The 14963-nt window shown below is 40.5% G+C and overlaps 1 protein-coding gene across 2 annotated transcripts in view; it reads left to right on the top strand.

Annotated features, from left to right (window-relative positions):
- Window positions 1-14963, top strand: part of eif4h (eukaryotic translation initiation factor 4h) — an 84938-nt gene that overhangs the window by 31672 nt on the left and 38303 nt on the right. For both annotated transcript variants that reach the window (XM_073053821.1, XM_073053823.1), the window contains one exon: window positions 5716-5780. In XM_073053821.1, the coding sequence (XP_072909922.1) occupies window positions 5716-5780 (65 nt within the window). The remainder of the gene's footprint in view (window positions 1-5715; window positions 5781-14963) is intronic.

The following is a 14963-nucleotide window of genomic DNA, read 5'->3' as shown; positions in this document are numbered from 1 at the left end:
CCATAGCATCTATCTAGCACCTGGCCCTGACACACCTAGAAAACAAGGATACTTACATCAGAATGCTGTTTCCGGATTTCAACACTTTTGTCCCACAGACTTTTATGAACAAACTGCTACTCCTCGGTCTAAATACCACACTGTGCAACTGGGCATTGAACTTCCTAACCAACAGGATACACAACCACTCCACCCTCCCCATCATCCTCAACATGGGTGCCCCTCCCCAGGGGCTGTGTACTGATATCAGGCAATTACCTCTTCCTTAATATCAGCGAGACAAAGGAAATGGTTATCAACTTCAGGAGAATTCACACCATTCACACCCCTCATTTCATCAGCAGTACAGCAGTGGAAGCTGTGAGCAGTTTCAAACTCCTGGGAACGCAAATCTCACACAGTCTCTCATGGTCCCTGTACACATTCTACACCAATGCCTCTTCTTTGTGAGGATTCTAAAGAGAGCTGGACTGTGCACATCTATACTCATATCATTCGACGGATGTGCAGTAGAGAGCATCCTAAGAAGCTGCATCAGTATGGAAACTGCACTGCAGTAGACAGGTCAGCTCTACAATGGTTAGTCAAAACCACCTAATGCATCACTGGCACCATCAAGGACATATATACAGAAAGATGCTGGAAAAGAGCCGGTGACATCGTGAAGGATCCCACCTATCCTGCACATAGACTGTCTGTCACATTCCCATAAGGAGGCAACATAGCATCCACACCAAGGCCACCAGATTCAAAAACAGTTACTTTCTACAAGCAGTATGGCTAATCAACACCTCCACTGACTAACCCACCCCTTCACATCTGTAATCACTATTACTTTATCAATTCCTGTCAGTTAGTACAGACACTTCTGTGCCTAACTTCACTTTATGGACATAAAATCTGTCTACGTATAGAAGGTATCATATATTTATTGTGTATTTATATTCTTATGTGTTCTTTATCTTATTGGGTTTTTTGTGCTGCATCAGAGCTGGAGTAACTATTATTTTGTTCTCTTTTACAGTTGAATACTGGAAATGACATTAAACAATCTTGAATCTTTAGGAGTCAAATAGATGGTGACTAAGCTTATGCATCTTTATCAAGTCACCTTTCATCCTCCTTTGCTCCAAAGAGAAAAACCCTAGCTTGTTCATCCTTTCCAACTCAAGTTTTCAATATTTTTTTTGTATCCATAGTTTTTTTGACATTGTATACTTTTTTTGTATATTCTATTGTATTTTTTCCAGTAAATGCTCGCAAGAAAATGAATCTCAAGGTAGTATATTACAACATATACATACTTAAATAAGAAATTTACTTTGGAAGTTCCTCATAACACTTTCTCTAATCCAGGCAGCTTCCTGCTAAATCTCCTCTGCTCCCTCTCTGAAGCTTCCACATTCATCTCACATTCAGTCTGTAGTGTATTTAAACTTTCAGTAATATTTGAATAATATTGTAAATGTATTGCTTTGATTAAGCATTCTTTGGTTGCATAATTCATTACGGTTTACGTGTAAAAGTACATGAATGGCATATGTCATTGCACCACCATGTCATACCTTTCTAAAAGTAAAAATGAAACTAGGACACACATCTCCCGACTCCATGTTTTCCTTTCAATTAGTTTTATGTTTTGGAGTTACAAAACATAACAATGGTGACAACGAGGTTTAACATGACATTTGGATGATTTAAATGCTGGACCAGATAGATTGGAAAGTCAGGGTGTCGGGGCCAGAGGCGAGAGTTGAGCCAGTTCTGCTCACTGCTCCGCAACATTTCTCTGTAAGCTCTAGAGACTGTTGTCCCAGGAAATCAGCAGTTTCTGAGATACTCAAACCACCCCATCTGGCACCAACAATCATTCCACAGCCAAAGTCACTTCGATCACATTGCTTCCCCATTCTGATGTTTGGTCTGAACAACAACTGAACATCTTGAGCATGTCTGCATGTTTTTATGCATTGAGTTGCTGCCACATGATTGGCTGATTAGATATTTACATAATGAGGAGTACCTAATAAAGTGGCCATTTGAAAATTCCCTGTCACACACCTTTTTTTGGGAAATTGCCTGTATTTGTTATTTCAATTAATAATTCAAGTTGATTAAAATGGTACCCACAATGTAAGCTGAAAAGTTTTTTATCTTGTCCAGGCATGCCTGGGCATACTTAGGCAGGGTGGACACTGCACTGCATGGCAGCACAGGTTTTGGGAAGAAAGGCTATAAAAGCATTACATGCACATTGTTCTATGCATTGAGTTTATATGTATATTGGTTTGCGATCATGTTGAAGCGCATGCTCGATGCTCATAACACATTATGTGTACTCATTATAATAAAGTAATTGTATTTTCAGGAGTATTTGTGATATCAAAATGTCTCACCTATGTTGCAACAGTTGCAATACTTTCTGTTATATTTGTGGCAAGTATATGCTTAAATCTCAAAGACGGAGCGTAAGTCTTCTTATTAAGAAAGCCTATGTGCTCTACTTTGGGTGTAAAATTGGTGACCAAGAGAAAGATTGCACATCATATGCTTTCACTCTTAGAGCTTGGCTCAGAGATACTCGGAAGTCAATGCCATTTGCTGTCCCAATGATATGGCGAAGGAAGAAGAATCATGTGACAGGCTGCTACTTCTGTCTGACCAGTGTGTCTGGTTTCTCTGTTAAAAACAACACGTCCATTGAATACCCCAATCTCCCTTCTGCCGTGAGACCTGTTCTACATGTCTACTGGTACTGAAGACGCCAGAGAGACGGAGCCTGGAGGAGGCAAACAAAGGTGCCATGATGCATGAGCCAGGAATGGAGAATGACACTGATATTGCTACAGATTTTGAACCCTTTATGTCAAGCGAGCCTCATCTGATAACTCAATCTGACTGAAATGACCTGGTCAGAGACTTGGCTTTGTCAAAGACAAAAGCAGAATTACTGGGTTCAAGGCTGCAAGGATGGAATCTGCTGTCAGCAGGCAGAAAAATTTTCGTGAAGGATTTCGGTATTTGAGAAGAATTTTTCCCAGAATAACTGATGCCAAGTTTAAAGAAAGCATTTTTTGTTGGCTGATTATACAATCTTGTAAAAGAAACAACCTGAACACTAGAGTTTTACTCATCTCGAGAATGACCCTATATATCCAACTAACAATGATGACAGATGTTTTCCAACCCCTGGACAAATGTGATATCACTACTTGAAACCCCTTTTTATCAGCCTAGCTAACAGCCACTGGACTTAGCGGTGAGAAAAACACCTTCCTCAACCTCCATACGTCTGCGGTCCGTATGACTTAGGACCCTCCAAAACCGGGAAGTTGGGATGTCTCGACCCCCCCGATTCCTGAGCAGTGCGAATACTGTGTAAATACTGCCCCCATGCAATTAGTCATCAGAAAGAAATAACGGATCATACACTGCATCAAATTTCAGCTTTATTGAATGGCTAGTAATAAAAAATAAATAAAAATGGTCCATTACAGTTAACTCATGGTCTATGTGAAAGCACATACCACCTTCTGAATGTCACTCGAAATCCATCTCGAACAAAGAGTCTCCCCCATGGGATTATTGGTCCTTCCTCCAAGAAGCCATTGATCTGCCCAAAGCACCTTGTGCAACAGGAACAGCATCCTCAGCCATCTTCCCTCCTGTCCTCTCCCAGCTCCCGCCAAAAAGACCTTGACCCACACCAGGGTCCATCACGAAAACCTCTTCACCCAGTGTTCTCTAGATCCTGCTACTAATTTCACCATCCTGATTGGCTGTCACAACATTCGTAAGTTGAACAACATAGCCCCTTTAGCTCAAACCCAAACATGCTAAATGCAGAACAGACTGCCCTTACAGTACTGCTAAATGAAATAACTACAACATAGCAGTAAAGATCTTAACCAGTGCGTTATATACCGATGCAGGGTTTTTACATCAATGGATACTTTCTCCTCAACAGATACTGTACGATCTGCTGAGTTCCTTCAGTAAACTGTTGCTCCAGATTCTGGCACCTGCAGTCTCGTGTGTCTCTGACCAGGAAGTGCCAGGCAAGAAGGTAGAGGAGGGCGATTGGTGGCCAAAGGGAATTTCTCCAATCGAGTGAAATAATGTGGCTGTTAAGGAGTATTTAAGTTCTTTCTGAGCTCAGCAAACTAAAATATGCAAATGAAAGAAAAAGGGAGGAATCACAGCAAAAAGTGGCCAGTTCTGATACAAATGGAAAGGACAGTGGAGAATTTGATTTTAAGTCCTGTCCAAATGCAACTTGACGAGACCACATTCACGTGTCCTTCCTGGGAAGTAATATTCACCTATCACCTGTTAGCTTATACTCCTACCCCTGCCCCACCTTCTATTCTGGCTTCCTCCCCCTTCCTTTCCAGTCCTGATGAAATGTTTCACCTGAAACATTGACTCTTTATTCCTTTCCATCAATACTGCCTGACCTGCTGAGTTCCTCCAGCATTTAGTGTATGTTACTCTGGATTTCCAGCATCTGCAGAATCTTTTTGCGTTTATGTGTTGTTTCTCCTTGCTTGTTTCATAATGTATACTGGAGGTTTCCCTGTCTTCCCGTAAGAGGAGCATTCCACTAACCTGCTCTAATTGCACAATAAGAAGAAAAGAAACAAAGACATTTACCAGAAACCTACATTAGCCTTTGCCTCACCTCTCCTAAGCCTCTTGAGCCAAAGCATTAACCTCTCTATTCTAACACTGGCCCACTCACACAATGGCTGCTCCACTTAAACCTAACTTCTTTTTAATTGGCCCTTAACAAAGGGCTAACTACGCAATCTCTCAAGCCTGCCGAATGTCCTGACTGACCCTACTGGCTTTTTCAAAGCGTGCTCAAAATCCACGAGCTGGCAGTTCTGCGAATCTCAAGCCTATTGAATGTCCCAACTGGCCCAACTCACTTTTTCAAAACTCACGCTCAAAATCCACAAGCAGATAGCTCTGTATATGCAGATTTCACTGTGTATTTTATCAGAGCTTGTTAACGCTAAATACTACAGACACCAAACTCTCTAATGGGCAAATATCCTGTCAGATTACACTGTCCATTAAGTGAAACTGTAAATCAGTCTCCTGCTGTCACACAGTAACATTCTCATGACTTGAAAATATTCTGCGAGTATCAAGTCATCAAAAATTGTTTTGGAAGAAATACCAGATAGTATATAACATTGCTGCTGTCTCTTGACCAGTACCAGTCATCTGTTAAAGTGTGTGATGAGGTAATGAATTGTTGCAGAAACAAAAGTCACCAAGATTGAGTTCCTGTTCTCTGTGATCTGTAAAGTGGTGGTTAATCTCCAAGGATACCTCAACCTTCTCCAGCACAGATGAAACAGCAGGTAAAATCCAGGTGATATCCAATTGTTTCAGGGTATTTCGCTTGGAAATAAGCAGACCCAAGGGGCAAGTGTCGGAAGAGTGCATTGCATTAACTAGCTCTACCAATTCCCAAATTTGCTTAATGTTAAATGTCCATCTGGATAGTGCACCTAGTCATGTACATTAGTCACGATGCCACCGATGATTGAATAGCCCATTGATTCTCTGACAAAATGGAATTTTAACCACTTTTTCAATAGTTCAATTCATTTGTATTAAAAGCTGTTAATTCATTGGTTTTACCAACATTAGTAGGTGTAGCCATCAGTCAAATCCATAAAATCAGATTTAAATATTTTTCAGGCTTTTGTTATGTCGAATTTAATGACCTGGAATCTCTTAAAGAAGCCCTGACCTATGATGGTGCTGTAAGTACCTATTTTATGTTTGGTCATTTGGACATATATTTAAAACTGCTCTGCAGACATTTTCTACTGTAACATTCTTTTAATTATTGCACTGTACACCATCTATACAATAGATATAAATAGAATTGATAAACATTACCAGACTTAAAGAATATAATTAGAGTTTGGTGTTGGTTCCAAAATTAATAGAGGTGCTGTCAGGATAGATCTAAGTTTGTGCGAATATTGTTTTAAGGAAACAAATCTAATAGTTTGTATTTACTTAGTGAGGCCTGGTGCCTCCACTGACCAGTCTCCATTACTTAATCTTGACATGCTGCCAGTCCTTAAGGCTGAACTTGCAGGCTGAGCTGATCCTGGAGATAATCAGTGAGACCCCAGATAATGTCAAGAGCTTGAACAAGGTTATCAGGTTAGTTGGGTGGACCAGAACAAATGTTGCTCTAGAACCCTCTGGGAGTGAACAAAGCCTTTCCCTTGCATTACAGACTATCAAGAGTAAAACAATACAAATAAGGTCAATCTCATCACTTAGTACATGGTTTTAAATCACTAAAAACATTAAAGCAAGTGCAAATAATTTCAAAAAGCAATCTATTCTTTGCCTTCTCCCTTGGAGATCCCTGTATTTTTTCTGGTGAGTGTCTGAGAGCAGATTCCCTGGTATAAATGCTAGGGAATCTCAGTTTAATTGAATTCCATGTGGTGTCCTGGAGTGGGATGCAGAAAGAAAATCACTGGCAGAGCTCAGCCAACAAGTTCAGGAAGGTGTTGGTCAGATAATGTGGACCTGCTGCCATTTACCAGCAATACTGCGACAATATTTCTGTGATGTGAAAACATACTTTACATGTCATGTTTGTTAAGTGTGTCATCTAATTATAAGTGTTGAGCTTGTCATTTACATTATGAAGGTTAGATCATGAGTCAGATGATCTTCTCTTCAATGTTTAGGTGCATTAAATCTTTGGGCTGTTTTTTCTATGCTACAAGAACTTGTGCTCCTGTTTGCATATAAATTCCTCTAACACGAACTTGAATACAAAACCTTTACTGGATCTGTGCACTCAAGCAGCATAGAACATAGAAAATTCACCCACAATGTTATGCTAACACTTTAACCTCTTCTAAGGTCAATCTATCCCTTCCCTCCTATATAGACTTATATTTTTCTATTATCCATGTACTTGGGTAAGAGTTTCTTAAATGCCCCTAATTTATCTTTCTCTACTACCACTACCCCTGGTAGGGCATTCCATGTAACCACCACTTTCCATATAAAGAACTTATCTCTGGCATTCCCTGCCCCCCCCACACATACTTTCCTCCACTCACCGTAAAAGTATGCCTCCTTGTATTGGCATTTCTGTTCTAGGAAAACATCTCTGGCTACCCGTTCAATCTACGCCTCTTATCATCTTATCAAGTTACCTCTTATCCTCAATTGCTCCAAAGAAAAAAGCCTGAGCCTGCTCAAGCTGTCTTCATAAGACATGCCCTCAAGTTCAGTTGGCATCCTGGTAAATCATTCTCTGCACCCTCTCCAAAGCTTCCACATCCTTCCTATAATGAAACAATCAGAACTGAGCACAATATTCCAGGTGTGGTCTAACCAGTGTTTTATAGAGCTGCAACATTACCTTGAGGCTCTTGATCTCAAACCCCTGACTAATAATCTTCGGGAAGATAGCGGCACATTCTACGTCCAACCAGAGATGCAATTGTTTGTTCTTTATGTCTCTTTTACAATTGCAAAACACTGCTGATTATCAAAACCATCAAGTATTGCAGGTCTACTCCACCAGTGAGTTGCTAGATAGTCGGGGAGATGGAGAAGCTGGGCTTGGTGTGGACTGTGTTGCTGCTTGCTTCAGAAAGTTATCAGAGATGGTGCACGAAGGTGGTGTAACAGTGAGTGATTGTCTTGGATGTTTATCTTGTGATCTCAAGACACTGTCGGACATTGGTAATGTAAAATATTGCAAGCCTGGTTCATTGGTCTAGTGCATGACCGATGACAGGGGAGCTGCAAGGACTTGGTTGCAGCATGCACTAGGCCTCAGGCTGCAGTCTTGCCTGTTGCAGCTGCCCAAGAGAGAAGATAGCAGAGGTGGTGTGGCATGGAGTCCCATCCCATTGGTGCTGCTCTCCAGTGTTCGCTCAGTGGAAAACAAGCTGGATTGCTTTCATTTGCGGACTGTTGTGGGCTTGTTCATGCCCAAAACACACATCAATCTGCAAGACATAATTGTATGGTTACTGCTGTCTTATGTGTGCTGTATATGTCTTGTGCTGTGTATGGTTGTTGGTATTGTGCTTTACTCCTTGGCCCTGAAAAAACACTGTTTCATTTGGCTGTATTCGTGTATGGTTGAATGACAAACTTGAACTGTAGGCCAACACACCATACACCTTCTTAACAACCCTATCAACTTGTGTGGCAACTTTGAGGGATCTATGCATGTAGACCCCAAGATCGCTCTGTTCCTTCTCACTGCTAAGAATCCTGCCATTAACCCTGTATTTTGCCTTCAAATTGGATCTTCCAAAGTGAATCACTTCACATTTTCCGAGTTGAACCGCTTCTCAGCGCAGCTCAGCATCATGTCAATGTTCATTACAACATAATTAAGAATGAATGGAAGATTCAAGCTTACTGTGTTAAACTAATTTAAAATGAAATTCAAGTAATTGCCACAACTGACAAACAAGCTCAACAGAGTTTTCAATTTATAGTTAACAAAAGGTGATTGTTAATTGAACTTAAATTTATTTAAATTGATTTTAAAGATATTGTGATTTCAGTATATGAAATAGAAATAAATCCCTGTATCTGGAGGCAATAAGATGAGCATCCCCCAAATGAATGCAATCATAGGAACTTCATTCTAATATAGAGACTCCAGGCAAACTTTGATCAGATGATAATGGTCACAGAAACATGGTTGTTATGCATTTTAAGTTATGCAGTCAGTGAGTTCCATCCAGATTTTACTGAAGCCTGGATGTTTTAATCCTTTAATTGGCTTTATCATTCATGTGTTGCATTAAGTATTCCTGGTTTATGCCAACTGAAGAGCCAAAAAAAATCACCTTCAAAGGAATACCTGAATAAACATGATAGAACTAAGTGTAAGAAGTCGAGTGTGGATGAAATTAAGGTTTCAGCATTAATCATGAACACTCCCAAAAATCCCTGAACAATGTTCATATTAGTTTATTTAAGCAACATTCCTGCTTAGAGAAGAAAGAGGAGCTGTGAGCAGGGGAAAGAGAGGAGATTCCCTTTGAGGAAGGACAAGGATCATTCAGATGAATTTTAAATGTTGGTAGAAGAGATAACCAAATGGCTTGCAATGGAAGATAGCCATTGTAACTAAATTGACTCGGCTCCCAGAAAACTATAAAGGAAAGCAGAGGTAGAAATCTAATCAGAATGCCCCAAGGAAGTTTTGTTTTGGTTGGGGTGAAACAATGGGAAATATGAGTGTGAATCAGTATTAATTGTTTTGCATTGAGGGATGCTGAGAGAGGGACCCCTTAAGGTACATTTGAGAGAGATAAAGAGATCCTGTTCAGAGGGTGTTTGTGCAAGAAGATAATCATTTCAAGGAGATTTATGGCTCTTGTGGTAGCAGAGAAATAAAACTGACCAGGGCTGAGTTGGCCGTGTCACTAACATACATCTTCTCACTCACTCTAAGTTTCATAGTTGGAATTCTACCAATATATTTATTTGTTTCCTTAATTTTATCGTAATTGTGATGATAAAAGCGCAGTGTTGCAGACTGAATAAGCTAGACCATGCAGATAAAAATTCTGATTAGAGTCTTAGAAACAGACCTTTTGGCTCATCAAGTTTGTGCCAAACCATTTAAACTGTCTACTCCCATTGACCTTACCCCTACTATCCATGTACCATTCCAAACCTCTCTTAAACGTTGAAATCAAGCTCACATGCACACTCTCACAAACCTCTGAGTGAAGAAGTTTCCCCTCATTTCCTCATGTGTCTCTTAAACTTTTTGTCTTTCACCCTTAACCCATGATCTCTGGTTGTAGTCCCACCCAACCTCAGCAGAAAAATCCTGTTTGCATTTACCTATCTATCTATCTATATACAGTATATAGTTCTTCAATGGAACTAGGTTAGGAAATTCATAATTAATGGATGCTCACACTTTATTGTCCCTGCACGAACTGTGTTGACCCCAAGTCAGCAACTTATCCCATGAATTCTACTGTTCCCTTTGTCCCTCAAACAACTTGTCCAATTTATAACACTGAAATAGGGGATCTCCGTTGGCCAGACAATTGATCCTTCCTTCTCCCAGTTCCTCACGTGGGAGTTCTTCCTCTCGCTGGTGATTCTCCGGAATTATCGCTGACAGTGCAATCAAAGTGACCACCTTTGTATTCATTTCTTATCAATTCACATGTAGCATTCCAGTAGGTCATGTGTCTGACTTTTAACTCCTTTTTATTGGCTCTGTTCCAGCCAACATCCATTAATGCCTTCTTCCCAGCAAGTGACAACTGGTAATTCATGGCTCTTTGTTCTCAATCAACAACGAGCTTGATTCATGCAAAATAGATACTGATTGGTACAAGAGCCTGATGGTTGAGGGTGATAACTGTTCCTGAACCTTGTGGTGTGAGTGCTGAGACTCCTCACAGTACCTTCTTCATGGTGGCAGCAGTGAGAAGGGAGCATGTCCTGGGTAGTGGGGGTCCACGATGATGGATACTGCTTTCCTGCAATAACATTTCATGTCGATGTGCTCAATGGGGCGAGGGTTTTACCTGTGATGGACTAGGCTGTATCCACTACATTTAGTAGGATTTTCTGTTCATGACTATTGGTGTTTCCACGGCAGGCTGTGATGCAGCCAGTCAATATGCTCTCCCCTGCACATCTACAGAAGTTTGTCAGTGTTTTAGATATCAAGAGGAATTTTCACAAATTCTTAAGGAAGCTGCCATGCTTTCTTTGTAATTGCACTTGTGTGCTGGGCCCAGAACAGGTCCTTCAAAATAATAATACTGAGGAGTTTACAGTTGTGACCCTCTCCACCTCTGATCCTTAGATGAGGACTGGCTCATGGACCTCCAGTGTCCTCCTCCTGAAGTCAATAATCAGCTCCTTGGTCTTGCTGACATTGAGTGAGAGGTTGTTGTTATGGCACCACTCAGCCAGGTTTTCAATCTCACATCTCCATAGCAGGAAGCTACGGAGAACAGGACACCTGGAGTTGGCTCTCCAGCCACCAGAGCTTCTGTCTGCAGAGCAGGCAGCATGATGGAACATGTGGCCTTCAGGAGACTGAAGTAAGTGGCTCGTTGCTACTTGATTACAGAGTTCTGCCTCATCCAAGTGCATAGCATTCCTCCGGACAAAATCAACAGAGAATCAAAAATGACCATGACAGTCATAAACATTCATACCCCACCGGTTCTAATTCATTAATTTCATCTATCCAGCATGGCCTTCACCAGTCTTGTAGGCCAGCAATGAGAATCAGTCTTTGCTGGACTGACTTCTTGCTTTGATCCATCTAGAACATTTTATACATATGCATATTGATGCACCATCAATAACTCACTCTGAGACGTAAGAAGCGAGATATCGGCTTTTATTGACTGGAAGAATGAACAACACTACATCCTGGAGAATGAGGCCGGCCTCAGGCCTCAATTGCCTTTATACAGGGGTCTGTGGGAGGAGCCACAGAAGCAGTCAGCAGGGGTCTGTGGAAGGAGCCACAGGAGCAGTCCGGACAGGTATATGTAGTTCACCACACATATGCACATGCAAACACACGCAGAAACACGCTCCTAATCACCCATAGTCATTTTGTCACCATGATTATTGCATGTTTTTTTAATTAACTGCAGAGAAATTGAATTCTGATATGGGGAAAGCCAGATATTTGTAAAATGCAATTTAGCTGCTAAAGCCCATACTGGCAGCATAGAGGCCAAGAAATCTTTCTTTGTTGAATGAGTTGAAAGAACACAAAATGTTGAAGTTATGAGATAGATACATTTTGACCCTGGACACGGTGCCTAACAAAACTGTGCATCACTTGTACCATGAATTGTGCCTTGCCAGGAATATCTCCTGGAATTGAAGAGAAATATTTAACATTGTTATCAATAGCAGTCAAAATGGTGACAGCATTTCAAGTTTAAATCTTAAATTGCTTCGGAGATATGAAAGCAATCAATTTTTCATTCACTTCTTCTTTGATGCCTTATTTGCTATGCTGAATTCATTAAAGCTGTCACTGATATGAAGAAGCAGAAGTTGAATGTCATTTTCTGAGGGCCCTGACATAAGCAGATTTGAATTTTTCATCACTTGAGATATGCCATGGCATTCAAAATAGGTTTACAAACTCTAAATGTAGTTTCCAGTGAATGTGCATAAACAAGGAGATGATAGAGTATGCACATATTCCAGCGTGAAGGTAAAAGAATGGGGGTATAACCCTCATCACATTGTTGTGCAAAATCTCCCAGAAAAGATTTTAGTGGCATTAACATTATTTGCCAAATGTGGCATGCCCAAATGATCACACTGGTTTTCTTGTGCATGTCCCAGGAAGAAACGTCATAGACGCTACATAGAAGCATAGAAAACCTACAGCACAATACAGGCCCTTTGGCCCACAAAGTTGTGCCGAACATGTCCCTACCTTAGAAGTTACTAGGCTTACCCATAGCCCTATATTTTTCTAAGTTCCATGTACCTATCCAAAAGTCTCCTAAAAGACCCTATCGTATCCGCCTCCACCACCGTTGCTGGCAGCCCATTCCACGCACTCACCACACTCTGTGTAAAAAAAACTTACCCCTGACATCTCCTAAATACCTACTTCCAAGCACCTTAAACCTGTGTCCTCTTGTGGCAACTGTTTCAGCTCAGGAAAAAGCCTCTGACTATCCACACAATCAATGCCTCTCATCATCTTATACACCTCTATCAGGTCACCTCTCATCCTCCGTCGCTCCAAGGAAAAAAGGCCGAGTTCACTCAACCTGTTTTCATAAGGCATGCTCCCCAATCCAGGCAACATCCTTGTAAATCTCCTCTGCACCCTTTCTATAGCTTCCACATCCTTCCTGTAGTGAGGTGACCAGAACTGAGCACAGTACTCCAAGTGGAGCCTGACCAGAGTCCTATGTAGTGACAACATTACCTCTCGGCTCCTAAATTCAATCCCATGATTGATGAAGGCCAATACACCATACACCTTCTTAACCACAGAGTCAACCTGCCCAGCAGCTTTGAGTGTCCTATGGACTCGGACCCCAAGATCCCTCTGATCCTCCACACTGCCAAGAGTCTTACCATTAATACTATATTCTGCCATCATATTTGATACATATTGTTGTCAAAGAGATATTGTATCCGAGAGCCTTAGATATCTTAGAACCTAAGGTATTGTATGTGTGAGGCAGGCACTAAATCATAAATGAGGAGATTTATAAGAATGTCAGTAGGTCATCATTATCACTCAGAATAATAGTTTAGGAAGTCAAAAAGCTAGCAAGAAGAAGAAAGGGAATGAAGAATTAAAAAAATAGTTGTTCATCAAAGAACTTTTTGTTTTCTTATAAAAGGAAGGACCTGAGAAATAAGGTTTCTTGCGTCATTGGCATACAGTATTTAAATTTTAAAGTACATTACTCATCCCTAAAACTTTGCTATTCTAAATTTCTGGAGGTCTACCCTTCTCCTGTGTTTTAAATATTTGAACTGGAGTTCAGGAACCATCTGTAATGATTGACCTACAGCTCCCAAAATTTACTAGTGACTTCTGTTCAACTACTCTGCAGTTTACTTTTGATTGACAATAAGATCATAAGTTTGAATACCTCTTCTCCATCTATCAATGAAAGTGCCTAAAATAGGCCAAAATATGTGAGAGAGGACATTGAAGAAAAATAAGCAAAGAACTTGAGGACTGATTTATTCATGACAGATAACCAATGCAAAGCATTCTGCCTCAGAGGATATATTTTGCTACTAGATTATGTCTCTTGAATAGACTAGACTACATCTCTTTCTGAATTAAATTTTACTATGGCATTGATCATGGTAATTAAACTAACAGTATTTTGTTTTGACAAGAATACAATCCAACGTAAAGAAGTATGCACAATGAGTTAGGTGTTTAGCTTAATGAAAAAATATAAACCTCCAAATGACAAATCAGAGAAAATCTGCAGATGCTGGAAATCCAAGCAACACACACAAAATGCCTGAGAAACTCAGCAGCCAGGCAGCATCTATGGAAAAAAGTAAACAGTCAACGTTCCGGGCTGAGACCCTTCATCAAACACGACCACAATTCGTCTTTATAATTGATCTGGGGGAAAAAGCTGTTTTCACTACTTCATCTACATGGGGTACTTTGGGAGTGTTTTATGTCAATAAGTAAGGTTTATGGCTAAGCATCATCTCTATACCCTGGACCCCACACCATTGAGAGCAATGCCGAAAAACTTCAGCTATTTAATGGGAATTGTGGTTCTGAAAGCAAATACATGTACTTTGATTGTGTTCATACTTTAAACTAATTTTTCTGTCTTTTCTTTAAGCACTATCAAGGTTGCACTGAGTGTATCATGAATTGCTGTCTGCTGTTCCCTTACCTGACTGTACTACCGGTGTACATTTATAGCTTTGCACCAGTTCTCCTTTGCTTCATAGAACTGGAACAAATCAATATGAATACCTTCAAAGAAGTTGAATAAATTTTAGCATCCGGTTGATCTCAGGATATGACAAATCAGAAAGCCACATTTCTGCACTCTGGCATACTAGCTTTTGGGTTTGCTTTGTTCTTATTTGGCTATCTCCTGTTATATAACAGCAAGGTTCAGATAGACGATTGGTAATGAATTCACAACTGTCTCCCTGTCTCTGTGATGTAACTGCATTTCCTTTCCAATCCTCACACAACTACTGCACAAAGAAATAGGATCCAGAGTGGATCCTTTTGCTCCTCAAGACTATGTCATTTTCTAAATCATGGCTGTCCTTACTGTTGGCCTCAGCATTTTCCTTCTGGTAAGATGGTGGTATGTTCCATCGCAGCAGCTTCTACACGGTTAACGAAAGGTGTATTTGTCCTTTTTAAACATTTTTTACGATTTCAAGATCCTGCTGAACAT

Source organism: Hemitrygon akajei, chromosome 8 (assembly GCF_048418815.1).
Source record: "Hemitrygon akajei chromosome 8, sHemAka1.3, whole genome shotgun sequence".
In the NCBI taxonomy this organism is placed as follows: domain Eukaryota; kingdom Metazoa; phylum Chordata; class Chondrichthyes; order Myliobatiformes; family Dasyatidae; genus Hemitrygon; species Hemitrygon akajei.
The sequence above is the reverse complement of the archived record's forward strand: the minus strand, read 5'-3'. Positions and strand labels throughout refer to the sequence as shown.